A 17,328-nucleotide genomic window follows, 5' to 3' on the forward strand; every position below is an offset into this window, starting at 1 on the left:
GTGATATCGTAGCGCCGGTTATGCCGGAGCTATAGCCAACTACTCCCTCCATCCAGTTTTGATTGTTATATTTCCATATGGCACAATGACTAAGGGCACCCAGTGTGCTTATCAACCTCATAAATGCAATATAGACTTTTTTGTTGGTCCTCCAATGTTTTAACTGGGAACTCCTTGTTTCTAGTGATATTTATTGCCACAACCCACGCCAATAGCAAATATAGCTATCATTTTTGAACATTTGAAGTTTTGAAATATAGCTATTAAAAGTGGATGTAGGGAGTATTTGCAACTTTGATTATATGTGCTAGAGGTCTATGGTTTTCCATTATAGGGCGCACAAATGGCACTAAACCATCTTGTGCTCCTCTCCGTGATAAGGTGTCCGACTTTACAGCTAACTCCATGCATTTGCCCTGATTGGTTGGCAAATTAGTGTTCCCAATCCTTTATGCTACTCTTCTTTAGAGCATCTCTAAGAGCTTTTCCAAAATCTACTCTCTAAATTATCATTTAGAGAGTCATTTGAGTGAAAATCATTTTCCATATCTTTGTGTTTTCCAACAGCTCTTCTATATCTTATTTGTAGTCTAGAGAGCCATCCTTACTCTCCATCTTTGGCTAATATAAAATCCAGAATAGAGGATATCTATTGGATATTCATTTGAAGAGTCTGTTGGGGGCTAATTTTTCATTAAAATCTCTATTTCTATAAATTAGAGAAGATATAAAGAGTCTCTTGGAGATGCTCTTACATTGATGTAAGTTGTTTATAACTAATGGTCTACTTACAGTAAAAGTCTTTCTTTTTTGTCACAGAAGAGTGAAAAAATGGCACGGCGTGATGTGTTCTCTAGGACGCTGGATCAAACGTCACTCGGGAAAGGACAAGATCTGTGGTTGCTAAATCGTAGCAGGAGTCCTGCATCCGGACCTAATCATGCTATAATAAAATTTCACCTTGAGCTACTGTCGTATATCCATTCATTTTATAATTACCAATACCAAGACCCGTGATGCTATTTGCCTCCACACAGTGACACACCACATGATCTCAGAGTAGATTTACTGGCGCCTGAGATCCAATCATCCAGACATCGATGGTTTGGTTGGGCGAGGTCCCTCGCAATCCCCAATCCCAAGCCAATGGCTCTGATGGCAAAGCGAAGCATAACGACGCCATTTGTTTCCACGGACAACTTTGCCCTCGTCCCTATGCGCGAACCGCATCTCTCCGGCCGCAGGCCAGCCACGCTCATGGCGCCAAGCGCGCGCGTCGGAACAAGAAGAGCAGGGAGAGGCACCGCCTCCTTGAAAATGACAGACGAGGCGCGCGCGCGCGCGTCAACTCTCAATCAACTGCCCGTTTTGGAGAGTAGCGTCGTGACCCGTAGCGGATTCGGGGACGGGCGGCGCGGCGTGGGCGGGGCCCGGGGGTTGGCGAGGAGGGGTGAGAGGAGCAGCAGCGATGCGACCAGGCGGGGCACGGCACGTCGGCGTCCACGCCGCGCCGGGCGCGACGACGCCAGCAGTGACCGAAGCACCCCGCGCGCGCAAGAACCGGCCCGGTCATTCTTCCGCCGCCGCCTCCTGCTGGAGTATAAAGCAGCCCGGCGCCTGTGACAACTCTTTTCATCCCTTCAGTGCAGTAGTGCACGGGACTACGGGAGTAAGTACACTGAAACATCTGCATTCCATTACCTGAATCTTTTCATGACTGTGAGATCTTCCTATCCGTAGTTCTTGCCCTCACAAGATCCTGTTCGTGCTTGGTGCCTTGGTGGCACCAAAGATTGAAAAGGTGCAGACCTCACCCACGCCACGGTGCCATAAAGATTGGATTAGACTCATGGGTTCCCTCACAAGTCAGTCCTCCTCGCACATTTCTCATCGTGCATGGGGCATTTCGACAGTGAATTTCGTAGCTGCAAGGACTCCCAACCTGCGAATTTCTTACCGATTCTCTGTAACAATGTTTCAGGTTCTTGGATGATGAACTTGTGCGGGAGCCCAATTTGTTCTAGGCAAGCTGCAGTCTCGTGCGCATGGAAGGAAGCTTTTGACTCTTCCACTTGCTTGAACCATCTGCTGGTGGCTGGCATCGCCGCGCTGCTTGTCGTCATCCTTGCACTCCAGCTGCTCGTCAGAATTCCTAAGAGCAGAGCATCCACGGGGCAGCTCATCGCGCTCGGTTCACCGCTTCATTTGGCAGCTGTGGTGTTTGATGGATGCCTGGGGCTGGTTTATCTTTGCCTAGGACTGTGGATGCTGTGGAGTAGTAGCTTCAATCAAGGTACTTCTGTTTACCTGCCGCATTGGTGGCTGGTAAACTTGGCTCAAGGATTCAGTTTGATCCTTGTCAGTTTTGCTTTCAGCATCAGAGGACGGGTTCTTGGACCGGCATTTGTCCGGTTTTGGTCAGTTTTCCTGACCACTTATGCTGCATATATTTGTTGCTCCTCGGTTGTTTACATGCTCGTGGATAAGGCTGTCACCATGAAGGCTTGTTTGGATGTTCTGTTCCTACCAGCCGCACTACTATTCCTTGTCTATGGAATTTGGCACATAAAGGATGATGGTTATGAAAGAATTGAAAATACTTTATGTAAGCCCTTAAACACCGAGACTGTTGCGGAGGCAACTGATTTTGAGGGTCATGTAACCCCTTTTGCTGATGCTGGGTTTTTCAGTACAATTTCATTTTGGTGGCTGAATCCTCTGATGAAGATGGGTTATGAGAAGCCCCTTGAGGAGAAAGACCTACCACTTTTAGGCACCACAGATCAAGCATATAACCAGTACTTGATGTTCGTGGAGAAGCTGAATAGCAAGAAACAGTTGCATCCACATGGGACTCCTTCAATCTTTTGGACTATCATTTCTTGTCACAAAAGCGGGATAATCGTCTCAGGTTTCTTCGCATTGCTCAAGGTGCTCACGCTGTCTTCAGGTCCGGTGCTTTTGAAGGCGTTCATTAACGTTTCGCTTGGGAAAGGGACCTTTAAATATGAAGGCTATGTGCTGGCTGCAGCATTGTTCTTTTCTAAATGTTGTGAATCTTTGTCAGAGAGGCAGTGGTTTTTCCGCGCTCGGAGGTTAGGACTCCAAGTGAGGTCATTACTATCAGCTGCTATCTATAAGAAACAACAGAGGCTATCAAACTCAGCAAAAATGAAGCATTCTTCCGGAGAAATCATGAACTATATCACTGTTGATGCCTATCGGATTGGGGAATTTCCGTACTGGTTCCATCAATCATGGACAACAAGTGTCCAACTTTGCATTGCTTTGGCAATTCTATATAATGCGGTTGGTCTTGCTATGATTGCATCACTGCTTGTCATCATTATCACTGTACTTTGCAATGCTCCATTAGCCAAACTGCAACACAAATTTCAGAGTAAACTTATGGAAGCGCAAGATGTGAGACTAAAGGCCATGTCAGAGTCCTTAATTCATATGAAGATCTTAAAACTATATGCATGGGAAACTCATTTCAAGAAAGTCATTGAGGGGTTAAGGGAGGTTGAATACAAGTGGTTATCAGCATTCCAGCTTAGGAGAGGATACAACAGTCTCCTCTTCTGGTCATCACCTGTTTTGGTTTCAGCTGTGACCTTCCTTGCATGCTATCTTTTAAAAATTCCTCTTGATGCTAGCAACGTATTCACCTTTGTCGCAACTCTGCGCCTTGTTCAAAACCCGATTCGGCAGATACCAGAGGTAATCGGAATTGTGATACAAGCTAAAGTTGCTTTCACTAGGATAGCAAAGTTTCTTGATGCACCTGAGCTGGATGAAAAAGTGAGGAAGAAATACATTGTTGGGTCTGAGTATACGATAGAGATAAACTCCTGCAGTTTCTCATGGAATGAGAGCTCATCAAAACCAACACTAAGGAATATAAATTTCGTTGTCAGAACCGGAATGAAGGTTGCAATATGTGGTGAGGTAGGGTCAGGAAAGTCAACACTTTTGGCTGCAGCACTTGGAGAGGTTCCAAAAATTGAAGGCAAGGTATGCCTTTTCTGTTACCTTACAATTTATGAAACAAAAAATCATTGGGATCTCTACTTGTGGGTGTATGATACACATATCCAAACAATGGCACATTGATTGAGTTTGTTTAGTGTTCGATAGCAAATTTTTAAAAATATACCTCTCAGTTGTAACTACACAAAATTTTTCTCGAACACTCAGTTGTAACTACAAGATGGGTCATATTCAAAGTTTGTTGCCTAATAGTTAGGCAATACAATATTACTTTGTGCAGTTGGGAACCTTTGTTGCTAATCGTTTTCTCAAAATACAGTCTGCAGACAACTGCATCGTGCTATGTTCTACGAAGTTATGATTAATTTACTTGGTAATCAAGATTTTCATAATCCCAATCTTGAATAGACCAGAGAATCTTCGATATCATAGGATTGATATTAAATCTAAGACTCTTTTTATTCTACATAATAAATATTCCTTAAATCACCATGCATTTTTAACATTAGAATAATTTTCAAAGTACTCTAGAACTCATATAAAAATGTGATGAAATTTCATAGTAGTTACTGGAGTTGTTAGAATCAAGTACATCATGGAAATTTTTGTTATGATGATACAATATTTTTGGTAGGTATCAGTCGCCAACATGAATGAAGGTTAGATCCTTATTAGAACTTAACTAGAAACACAAGTGCAGCTTTGCCGCGCCTTTGTAGGAGCGAACCAGCCATTTCAGTAGTTTTCAAAATGGGCTGTTGATGTTTGCAATTGCAGACAAAGGGTTCATGAGAGATCGTCTCAAGTATTAATTGTAACTCCCTGCTCAATCTACAGTATGAAGCATGTACTTAGAAGGAATAACATTTCTTATGAGAGCAAGACGATAGCGTGGGACCTGTATCTCGTGTCGTAGTGTTATAGTCGTTGTTGACTTCAGTTCATATATATAGTAATTATTAGAACTTAATATCAATTGATCATGAATGATGGTTAGATTCTTATTAGAACTTAATATCAATTGATTCTTCCTTATTTAAATTTCCAGATCCAAGTTTGTGGCAAAATTGCATATGTTTCTCAGAATGCATGGATCCAAACAGGAACTGTCCAAGATAATATTCTCTTTGGATCTTCAATGGACAAGCAAAGATACCAAGAAACACTGCTGAAGTGCTCTTTGGTTAAGGACCTTGAACTGTTGCCATATGGAGACCATACTCAAATTGGGGAGAGAGGGGTAAATCTTAGCGGTGGTCAGAAGCAACGTGTTCAGCTTGCTCGTGCACTGTACCAAAATGCTGACATCTATCTCCTTGACGATCCTTTCAGTGCTGTCGATGCCCACACAGCAACAAGTCTCTTTAATGTAAGGAACACACAACAACACTCAACTGCAACATATTTGATTATAAACAGTTATAGAAACCCTTTTTTTGTCTAACAGGAATATGTTATGGGAGCTCTATCAGACAAGACTGTTCTTCTGGTGACCCACCAAGTGGATTTCCTTCCTGTATTTGATTGCATCCTGGTTAGTTTTTACACCTCAGGAGGGAGGGAAGTCTGGGACTGCCCCCCCCCCCCCCCCTCATCATGTTACTAAAAAACTCATTAGTAGCTATGTTATATAGCCCCTCAATAAATGGTATGTCTTCTAGGTCTTTTTAGCCTCTATTATTATGTCAAATTGGGTTCTGCCAGTCATCCTAATCAACCTGTGTGCGCCGCAGCAGGTTTTTCATTATGAAACTAGCTTTTAATAGTTCATCCTTCTAACTGATAATTGGGTGATTTTTTTCTCTGAAAGATGTATGAACGATATTCTGCTTAGATATAGTTATCTCTCCAGCTGCCACCTAGGATAAAATTGATACGCAATGACACTGGTTCCTCCAGATTTATATTTATTTTATTCACTGATTTGTTGATGTCATCTAAACCTAGTGTTGTTTTGTGCAGTTAATGTCAGATGGGGTGATTATTCAATCTGCACCTTATCAAGAGCTATTGGCACATTGCCATGAATTTCAGGGCCTTGTAAATGCCCATAAAGATACTATTGATATTTCTGATCACAAGAATGTGCTGCCCCAAAGAGCAAAGGAAATATCAACCAAGGAGATAAATGATATTCATGGAAGCAGATATAGAAAACCTGTGAAGCCATCACCAGCAGATCAATTGATCAAACGAGAGGAAAGAGAAATGGGAGATACAGGTGTCAAGCCTTATATGATCTACCTGTCCCAGAAAAAAGGCTTCTTATATGCCTTTCTTTGTGTTACTTCCCACATGATTTTCTTAGCTGCACAAATATCGCAGAATTCATGGATGGCTGCTAATGTCCAAAATCCCAGTGTTAGCACATTGAAGTTGATTTCTGTTTACATATTTATTGGAGTTTGCTCAGTGTTCTTCATACTTTCAAGAACTTTATCAGCCATTGTTCTTGGGCTGCAGACATCAAGATCCCTATTTTCCCAGTTACTAAACTCATTATTCCGTGCACCCATGTCATTTTTTGATTCTACTCCTCTTGGAAGGGTTCTTAGCCGGGTAAGAATTCTTACCAAATTGGAAGCCAAAATTCCATCTAATCCGGAGATTTTCTATTCATGGATTAACTTATCTTTTTTTCATGCAGGTTTCTTCTGATCTGAGTATTATTGACCTTGATGTTCCAATGGTCTTCATGTTTACCAGTAGTGCCAGCTTAAATGCATATAGTAATCTAGGGGTATTAGCTGTTGTTACATGGCAAGTTCTGTTTGTTTCTGTGCCAATGATAGTTTTAGCAATCACATTGCAGGTAATTTGGATAGGTTTTGTAGGTTAGATCATATTTTGTGGGTTATCTTTAGTTACCAATCAAATCCACAGTTCCCTCTTGAATGAAATATGCTGTATTTGATTGTGCAGAGGTACTATTTAGCCTCAGCTAAGGAATTGATGCGGATAAATGGCACTACAAAATCTGCTCTGGCTAATCACATAGGTGAATCGATTTTGGGGGCAGTGACTATAAGGGCCTTTGAAGAAGAAGATCGTTTCTTTGCTAAAAATTTGGACCTTGTTGACAAGAATGCCGGTCCCTTCTTTTATAATTTTGCAGCAACTGAATGGCTGATTCAACGCTTGGAGACAATGAGTGCTGTGGTCCTTTCATTTTCTGCCTTTGTCATGGCTCTTCTTCCTACAGGAACTTTCAGCCCTGGTGAGTAATAGTAGTTGCAAATCTCACTTAAATTGTCTCAGATATCGGTCAATTTTAAAAGAAAGAAAAACAGCTTGCAAACTCCATAAACTTTAATTATTGTCTGATTTTCAGTGAATTGTTACATGCAATGGCAAGGAAATTTTGCTTTTCCCTTCATGGCCTCCTATATTGGAGCTATGAAAAGTTAAGGCAAAAGTAAATTGGTTACTCACTACCTGGGCTAGGTATCTTGCGAAGATGAATACGATTTTCAAGCTACCATTTCTGATGATTTTATATAGATATTTAGTGTGTTTCATGTCTATATGCAGATATAGTGACAGTTTTTAGTATAGGAATTTTTCTGGCTACTAAACCTGATGAAATATGGTTTTGGCTATTGTTCTTTCTGTGTCTCCTTATCTTAGTTGCATACACAACTTGGGCATTTGATATATTCATGTTATGAAGAGTGAATACTCCCATCTGAAACACTAAATACTTCTGTTCATTCTCTAACAGGTTTTGTAGGAATGGCATTGTCCTATGGTCTATCCCTAAATGTGTCGTTTGTTAACTCCATTCAAAGACAATGCAGCCTGGCAAATCAAATTATCTCTGTGGAAAGGGTGAATCAGTACATGGACATACAAAGTGAAGCAGCAGAAGTTATTGAAGAAAACCGGCCAGCTCCAGAGTGGCCCCAAATTGGCAGGGTGGAGCTTAAAGATTTAAAAGTAATCCAAGATAAACATTACATGTATTCCATGCATGGATGAACCCTTCATTTTTATAACATTTTTTTGTTTCATTATCATTCAACAGATTAGGTATAGGCAAGATTGTCCCCTTGTACTACATGGAATCTCTTGTACCTTTGAAGGTGGTCATAAGATTGGTATAGTTGGCCGGACAGGAAGTGGAAAGACAACTTTAATTGGTGCATTGTTTCGTCTTGTGGAGCCAGCTGGAGGGACAATTATTATAGACTCTGTAGATGTCACCAGAATAGGCTTACACGACCTGCGTTCACGTTTGGGTATCATTCCACAAGATCCGACACTCTTTCAGGGTACTGTAAGATATAATTTAGACCCTCTTGGGCAATTCTCAGATCAACAAATATGGGAGGTAAAGATGTTTTATAGGATACAAAGTTATTTATGTTTTTCTTTCTCACTGTATTTAGTTTTTATATAAATATATGGAAATGAAAAGGCAGGAGAGCAGATTAGTTTACCATGTAAAGGTTATTCTGAAAGAACCTGATGTAATGTTGAAAGCCCTTTCCTCTTTTGACAACAATGAAAAATTCAGCTCAGCCACTGTGGTATAATTGACCAAAAAAATTCAGCATTTCTGATACATGATTGCACAAATGAACTGTTTCAGGGGCATTCAAATTCAACAAAGTTGTTTCTATTTTTTTTTTGACATATGTAAATGTTAGAACTTAGAACTTCAAAGGAATCATGTTTCTACTCTGATTTTCTTTATAGGTTCTTGACGAATGTCAGCTGCTTGAAGCCGTGCAGGAGAAGGAACATGGATTGGATTCACTGGGTAGGTCACCTTGCTGCATCTATACTTCGAATTCTGGAATCATCATACAAATTTTAACCCTTAACATGTCCGCACACTAATGTTTTTCAAACTGTCCAGAATTCAGACTAGGGATGATTGCTAATGTGCTACTATGGTAACCTGCTTTGCACAATTTTGCTTTGATATGCATGGCCGAAGCTCCTGCCATTTCTTTTTCGAAATAAAAAACTCTTCGTAGGTAAATTCCCATGTCGATGAGGTCTGAGTGGCATAAAGAACTTTTTGCGATGAACTCTGGGTATTCCATTTGAAAAACACATCACGAGTTATACTGTTTATTTATAATGATATCTGGAATTTTCATATTTGCTACTGACTGATATCTTTTTGTGTAGTTGTGGAAGACGGTTCCAACTGGAGCATGGGCCAACGGCAGCTCTTCTGTTTGGGACGTGCACTTTTGAGAAGATGCCGTATCTTAGTTCTCGATGAGGCCACGGCATCTATAGACAACGCAACTGATGCTATCCTTCAAAAAACGATCAGAACAGAATTCAAAGATTCCACTGTTATTACTGTCGCACACCGTATACCAACAGTTATGGACTGCACTATGTTACTCACAATGGGTGATGGTATGTTTCTTCTCTCGTTTAACTAGCTAGAAATACTGCAATCCTCTTGTATAGTTACCATCTCATGAATCAGCATATTTAGATCTGGATGTTAGATATACTTTTGGATCATCTAGCAGTAGATCAGTGGGAAGACTTTACTAATCATGAGAAATACCTTGCTGTTACACTAGCCACCTGCCATAGCGTCCTTGTCAAGGGGGGGTTGGCGACGCAGGGCGGCGAGGTGGCGATGACGTCGCGGACGGGGATGTCGCTGTGCAGGGGAGCCGGCGTCGTGATGGCGTAGTCGTGCAGCGGTGCAGTGGCGACGGCGAGCCGGTGGTGCTTCCCGTCGCTCTCAGCCCTCCCTCTCGATCGGTCTAGGGTTTGAGGTGGGAACCAAGACTGCAGCAGTGAACCTCGTCATTTGTGCCGCTGGTTCTCATCTCCCTTTTATGGGGCTGCGCGACAGGGGCCCACCAGCCTTCCATGGGCTGGGCGCCCCCGATCAGGGCGCGAGTCAAGGTCCATTTGGTCCGTTGGGCCCAAATGGTGGAGATCAATACTAACATTCTCCCCCTTGATCTCATCTTGTCTTTTAACTTATCTCAATCTTTACTTTATACATTCTTTATTCTTTGTTTACTTACTCCATCACGGATTAGTGCATATGAGCATGCCTCATCGTCACGGTCAATAGCCGATAGACTTAACAACTACAACACACCTCTCGGTTCTGAAATAGGTACTTTAACTTTGGGCCTTTTATTGTCCGGAAACATAGGCTATACCATAAACCCATGTCGACTGTGTGTTCTCTGTACACACTGGGCGGTAAGCCTTTAATAAAAGGATCCGCAAACAATTGTCTGTCATTTATATTTCCAATGCATTTCAATCATGATTCCGGACTATCTCCTTTACAACGTATAATTTTGTGTCAATGTGTTTGGCACCACACTTGAGTCGTTGTCATAGGAGCAAAAATACTTAAATGGTTATCGCTGTTATCAACCATTATCATCTCCGGGTACAAACTCTCTTAACCATTTTGCCTGTCCCTCGGCCTCGTATCGTGCTATACTATATCTTTGCATCACATTGATCATAATTGCTTTGTTTTGGAGCTTTTCCACACAAAACCTCCAAATGTGAAAGTTAGCGATAATTGTGGATTTCGCTACACATTTCACTAGTTCTGCTTTTGTACTCACAACCTTTTGAGAGTACTTGATCTTTCCAACTTAGCATGAGGCCAACATTCTCAATTTCAATTCCAGTGATCTATCTCTAGATTGTACTTTTGCCAAAATAACCCGGATACACAAACTATGTCAGGGTAAGTTCTTTACTTGCGCGCTTATAAAGCTTCCAACAGCTGAAGCATATGGGACTATTTCTGTTTCACATTGGTTCCTGGAACACTAAGGTTCCCAAAACTATTACCCTTGACGATAGGAACAGGCGTAGGTTTACTCATTTGCATACTTCATTTCTTTAGAACCTTTTCTGAGTATGCCTTTGCAGTAACCATAATACCCCTTTCTTTTTATCTCGATGAGTCTCAATTCATATAATGAAAAACTCACCACCGAGATCAAAACTTGAGGAAAAGAATTCTTTATTTATAACAACATATTAACACCACCACTAGAAAGTAGGATGTTATCTTCATTTAAGATGTGGAAATCGTGTTTCCCATTCTTTTACATTGCTTAAAAGCTATTGTCCTTCCTCAATCTCTTTGAACCCAAACTTTCTTCTCTTTGTATCTTTTGACACAAGTCTTACTTTATATCTTTCAACATTCCCTCTAGAGTCACATTTCGCTTTGTAGGTCCATTATAACCTACTGTGATGGCTCTTTTAGGAATCATTTCTTTTTCCATGGACTTAACACATGGAATTCTTATGACTTCTTCAAATGAGGTGGAATCGACCTCCATTTGATTTTCTTTACTTTGTGTAGGGCTGTTGTTGTTCCTTTTTGCCAAATGGCTATGGACTAATGAGACCCTGCATAACAAGATCCTTCTTTACTTTATTTATTTTCTTTGAGAGCTAACAACATATGTTGTATACAACATCAGCACGTATGAGAAACTTGTTGTTTTTGAACCATTGAAGTGGACACGCATTCCCACTTCTCTTCAAGTCTTAGATCTCTACATACCATGCTCCCCCAAATTTTGCCATCATTTGTAAAGATGGCGTATCAGTAAATCTCTTTGTTTGGGTTTCATCTATTTAAAAACTTTATATGTGCTCTGTAAGCACCTTCTTACTATCTTTGAGCATCGTCCAGCATGAATGCTGAGAATTTATCTATTTCTTTACATAGGGGTATCAGTATAGTGGCCATTGTACTCCCTCTGATGGTCACATTCATTCTTTAATAGATCATCTCTTGCTTTTCAATGCACATTACAGGGGAGTATCTTTCTAACTGTCTCACATTTCTCCCCCTCGAAATGTGGCATGAACTTTTCTGCCACAATTTCGAAAACTATTCACAACTTTTGTGAATGAGGAAACTTTTATTACTTACTTCATCCACATGATTTCGACATGCAGAATCAAGTAATTTGTTACTTCGGAGTACCTTTTATTCATTTTACTTTGAGAACTCAATAGAGTCCTTTATTCAATATGCTAGTACTTTTTTCTCATTTCACTTCACGAACTCAACAGAGTTCTTTATTACCAGTACTTTAGCAAGTCATGCTCGCATATCTTTCTTATCTTGAGGTTCGTATATAACTTTTCATTCTTCTTAAACTCATTGAGTGCTTAATCACTGTGACACAATAGAAGTGTCCGATCAATTCTAGAATAGTAAAGCTACTCCAAACTTTTCTCCCAGTGTGGGATAAACTAGCACATGAGTCATCACAACTTTCTCCCGCCATGCAGGATTAGCATTATGCCAACTTTACCTCGTCATGCGGGTATTATTTCATATTTTTTTCAGACATAAATGTCAGGATGGTCTCATATCAAAATTCAGAAATAAATCTGAATATTCCATAACACATGCTTAATCCGACGTTGGTCAAATTAAACATGTATGTACTTATCACAACTTTGAATGAACTCAAAATGAATTCTACTTGATAGAGAGTAGATAATAGATATTTCTCAAAACAGTCTCTTATTGCTCTATCTTCTTTTCCTTGGATCAATATCCATAAGTACTTTTCTTTTCAAGACTTTAAAGAGAATACACTTTCTCTTGTGACGACCTTCTTTCTTTATGAGTCGCAAGTACTCCGTTCATTTTCTTTTGTCCCTTCAAGAAGGACTACATGCAAATCTTTGTCTGAACAGACAACAATTAAAACTTTAAGTTCTATTCTATATCACTGTTGGGCAGAAATAGAATAATCTTTTACATTAATTCCATATCACCGTTGGGCAGAAACGGAATTAAAGTATGAAAAACTCAATAAACTTTAAAACCATATATTTGCTACTCAGAATTAAATTCTCCCGTTGGTTCGAATTTAATTAGAGGATAATCAACTTTATTGCAGCGCAATACTAGGAAAATATATTTCTCTAGTTTGATAGCAGTTCTTTATCTATTAAAAAAAAGTCACTTTGATGCAAAATATTGCTAGATACTTTAAACTTTGACTCATAAAAATTATAATATTGTTATCATCAACGTTGGTAAGAAAATAACAATATCATAATTAACTTTAAATTTCTCTTCCTCGAGAATTATCTTTATGATCCCAATGATGCTCAACTTTGAGACTTCAAATGGCATAAAAATGTCAAAACTCAACTTTGACTTTAAATAGTGGAAGCTTTTCTGTCTTTTACCCACATGGAAAGTCTCATTTAAGACATTTAGACTATTCTTCCAATTAAATCTTCTCGTTGGTTCCGACTTAATTGAAAGATAGCAGCAGTATAACAGCGGAATCTTTTCCTTTCTTTTATGGTAGCGGAAAACTTTTCTTTTCTTTTAGAAACAATACTTTGTACTCATTTTCTCTCTAAACAGTTTATCTCATTGGTTCAAAATTGAATAGAGATCAAACTGTACAAAACTTACTCAAAGTAAGCTCACATTTATTCATACTTTGTACTCATTTTCTCTCTAAACAATTTATCTCGTTGGTTCAAAATTGAATAGAGATCAAACTGTACAAAACTTACTCAAAGTAAGCTCACATTTATTCAGAAGCAATATCACTGTAAAAAATTATTATTCCCTTTACCAAATTATCCTTGCTGGTTCAAATTTGCATAGATAATCAAAACGGTACAAAATTCTATAAAGAAAAGCTTCTAAAAAAGATGAAACTGATTTTCTTTCTTTACTGTGCTCTCGGCCCGCTGTTGAAAAAGGCCCAAGGCCTGCTCGCGTGGCGCGCTCCCGTGACCCAGGCCGCAACCTGGGCCTGGGCCGCGAAATCGGCCTGCGCTCGGCACCCGCCGGGGCCGAGATCTGGCCCGACGGCCCGACCGCCTGCATCCGTCAGATTTCATCCAACGGCCGAGCGCCGATTTCGGCGGAACAAAATCGCCGGCGGCCGGCGCTTCTCCTCCCAAACCCTAGGGCATTTTGCCCTCTCCTTCCCGGTCCTGGCTGGCGGCAGCGGCGCGCCACCAAGCCTCCTCGGTCCGGCCGTCGGCGCCATGGCCGTGCGATCCCCGCGCTCGGTCCGGTCTCTTTTCTCTTCCCCTTCTCCCCTTTTCTTTTTCCTTGAACCGACGACGGCTACTGAGCGGCGGAGCTTGCCGGGAAAGGATAAGGCGGCGCCGCCTCGGTGCCCCTCGCCGGCGCGCGTGCTCGTCTTGGCGCGAGTGCGCCGCCGTCGAGCGGCCTTGTGGTCGCGCCCGAGCCCGCGCGCAGGCGAAACCCGCGGCGTTGCTCTCCCGGCACGAGCTCGCAGTTCGGCCGGTGCTTGCATCTGCGGCGGAGCGGAAGCCCGCCGCGGTGGCTAATGACGGTGGGGGATAACCAGGTAGCACCCTGCCCCAATCCGCCCTTTCTTTGTATGTTTTAGGGTTAGGGTTTCGTTGAACCGAATACCTTCTGCTCTTTTCTTTTTCGATTCGAGATCGATTTATTCTTTCAATCCGAGTTCGGATCCATCCCATCTCAATCTACACACTAGATCGAGGCTCTTGATACCAATGTTAGATATACTTTTGGATCATCTAGCAGTAGATCAGTGGGAAGACTTTACTAATCGTGAGAAATACCTTGCTGTTACACTAGCCACCTGCCATAGCGTCCTTGTCAAGGGGGGTTGGCGACGTAGGGCGGCGAGGTGGCGATGACGTCGCGGACGGGGACGTCGCTGTGCAGGGGAGCCGGCGTAGTGATGGCGTAGTTGTGCAGCGGTGCAGTGGCGACGACAAGCCGGTGGCACTTCCCGTCGCTTTCAGTCCTCCCTCTCGATCGGTCTAGGGTTTGAGGTGGGAACCAAGACTGCAACAGTGAACCTCGTCATTTGTGCCGCTGGTCCTCACCTCCCTTTTATGGGGCTGCGCGACAGGGGCCCACCAACCTTCCATGGGCTGGGCGCCCCCGATCAGGGCGCGAGTCAAGATCCATTTGGTCCGTTGGGCCCAAATGGTGGAGATCAATACTAACACTGGAATATGGGGTTTATTTAACTATATTGTTGATACATGAGAATGATTCTTTTTCCACCTTCCTACTGATTTTTGCAGTTCAGTTCTGTCACACTTTAGAAAATAAGAATTGAACTATCCTGACCTTTATTTTTTTTCCCTTCTCTGTTCAACTCTTTATATTCTTATGAGAAGGTCTGTATTGACATAATATTCCAGGGTATATTACCAGTGCCCATACTTACAAGTTCAACCTATCTCCAGGGAAAGTGGTGGAGTATGGCACACCTATGAAGCTCATGGAAACTGAAGGATCCCTCTTCCACGAGCTCGTCAAAGAGTACTGGTCATATGCATCAAGTGGAAATATTTAGGATAAAGGGAAATTATCGATTATGTGTGCTTACTCTTTGCAGTTTGCCTCGGTGAGTGCCGGGGAGGGGGAGGTGTCAGCCGTTGTCTAGAAATGCTTTTGTCATCTGGTTTCTACCTGAAATTTTTAGCAGCGCATGGGCAGCTTCTGTTTACACACGCCCGTGCTGCCTTCAAGTGCTAAACGGAAAATGGGATTTGTAACATGAAAAAATTGAGCATCTAAGGCATGCAGCTATGGGTGCTTGCGCACCCGTGCTGTCTTCAAGTGCTAAACAGAAACGGGGGGTGTAACATGAAACATTGAGCACCTAAAGCATGCAGCTGTGGGTGCTTGGTTAGGCATTGAGTTACTATTCCAACTGCTTAGAAGGAAATTTAAGATGCTTTGCTGTCTGGTGCATGTATCATGTATGAGAGGAGCTGTCGGGGCTGTTTGGTCTTGTTAAATTCGGTACTTAGTAGCTTACCCATGTTTATGATGTCTTTTTTTGAAATCCCAAAAGGGGTACTAAAAAATCTTAATCATTTTAGATCGAGATTCTTTTGGCAAGGTTCTTCTAATAAGCATAAGTATCGACTTACCAAATGGGACATATTATATCGTCCTAAAGATCAAGGGGGACTTGGTATCTTAGATCTGCAACTGCAGAATAAATGCTTACTGGCAAAATGGTTAGTTAATTTGCTTAATACCAATGGTATATGGCAAAGCCTACTAACGAACAAATATCTAGGAACGTAGGTGTAGGCTAAACCTTATGATTCTCATTTCTGGAGAGGTCAATATTAAAGATGGGAGCAAGACTAGATTATGGGATGACGTATGGGAAGGTCAAATGCCATTCAAAGATAAATATCCATCACTTTATAAAGTTGTGTGTGATCGTCATGCGACTGTGGCCAAAGTCTTGGCTACAAGGCCCCTCAATTTATATTTTAGGAGGGCTTTGGTGGATAACAAGCTGGTTGAATGGCGGCAAAGCCTTGTAGCTCAGATCGCGCATGTTCAACTGGTGGATGGGTCGGATACGTTTAGATGGAATTTGACCAATTCAGGGTCCTTTACCGTTCGATCTTTGTATCTGCACTTATTAGATAGACAATCGCTTTTTAGACATAAGATGACCTGGAAATTGAAGATTCCTCTAAAGATTAAGATTTTCCTCTGATTTCTTCAAAGGGGGATACTTTTAACTAAAGATAATCTTGCTAAGAAGAACTGGACAGGAAGTCAAAAATATTGCGGATGTAATAGTAATGAGACTATAAAACATCTTTTCCTGGACTGTCCTTATGCAAGAATGATTTGGAGGATTATCTTTTATGCTACTGGTTTAACGCCACCTGGATCAATTCGCCATATGTTTAATTCTTGGTTGTCTAATCAATCTAAAAAGATTAGGAACTTCATCTGGGTGGGGGTTGCTATTGTATGCTGGGTGATTTGGAGATGTCGCAATGATATTATTTTTAACAAAATCAAAGTTAACTCGATTTTGCATGTCATCTTTAGGGGAACATACTGGTTACATTTCTGGGCGTAGTTGCAGCGCGAGGAGCACGCCAAGAACGCATTCTCCAGCTTGAGCTGACTAATTGAGATAGTTGCTCTTGATTTAGTTAAAGGAGGGTGGAAGCATGTCTATCGCTTGCAGTAGTTCTGTGTCTTTCTAGAGACTAGTGTGACTTTTTCTGTTTTTGCAAATGTTGTATTAATGGCTATGTATGCCTTGTCATAGAGGCCGGATTGGTAATCCTTTTTATAAAAAAAATGAGAGTAGCTGTCGAGGAGCAGGCCAAGGGGCTCTCCACGGACCTGCAATAAGTATAAATTTTATATGTTCTATGGATTTTCTGCGCACGTACTCTTGTTATCAACTTTTGGATTCTTTTAACTTGAACAGGACAAGCTTTCTTTGTTCGTACTTGATATGGAAAAAAATTAGACATCCCATCTGAATATCAGACATGCAGAAATTTTTTATACGTGGTTTTAAAGTTTCT

General features: G+C 41.4%; 1 protein-coding gene across 3 annotated transcripts; it reads left to right on the forward strand.

Annotated features, from left to right (window-relative positions):
* Positions 1–1,476: 1,476 nt before the first annotated feature.
* Positions 1,477–15,860, forward strand: LOC120689625 (ABC transporter C family member 10-like). Of its 3 annotated transcripts, none has more exons than XM_039971984.1 (13): positions 1,477–1,669; positions 1,741–1,865; positions 1,982–4,017; positions 5,042–5,362; positions 5,441–5,527; positions 5,956–6,552; positions 6,641–6,805; positions 6,916–7,210; positions 7,715–7,929; positions 8,018–8,323; positions 8,692–8,755; positions 9,133–9,372; positions 15,214–15,854. In XM_039971984.1, the coding sequence occupies exons 2-13, from the start codon at positions 1,850–1,852 to the stop codon at positions 15,321–15,323; spliced, it is 4,452 nt and encodes a 1,483-aa protein (XP_039827918.1). In that variant the 5' UTR covers positions 1,477–1,669; positions 1,741–1,849; the 3' UTR covers positions 15,324–15,854. The 3 variants fall into 3 exon arrangements, with proteins under 3 accessions (XP_039827918.1, XP_039827916.1, XP_039827917.1); XM_039971982.1 differs by having other exon boundaries at positions 1,505–1,669; positions 15,169–15,860; XM_039971983.1 differs by lacking the exon at positions 15,214–15,854 and adding an exon at positions 9,546–11,398 and having other exon boundaries at positions 1,505–1,669.
* The last annotated feature ends 1,468 nt before the right edge of the window (positions 15,861–17,328 follow it).

This window comes from Panicum virgatum, chromosome 9N (assembly GCF_016808335.1).
Source record: "Panicum virgatum strain AP13 chromosome 9N, P.virgatum_v5, whole genome shotgun sequence".
NCBI classification, from domain to species: Eukaryota; Viridiplantae; Streptophyta; class Magnoliopsida; order Poales; family Poaceae; genus Panicum; species Panicum virgatum.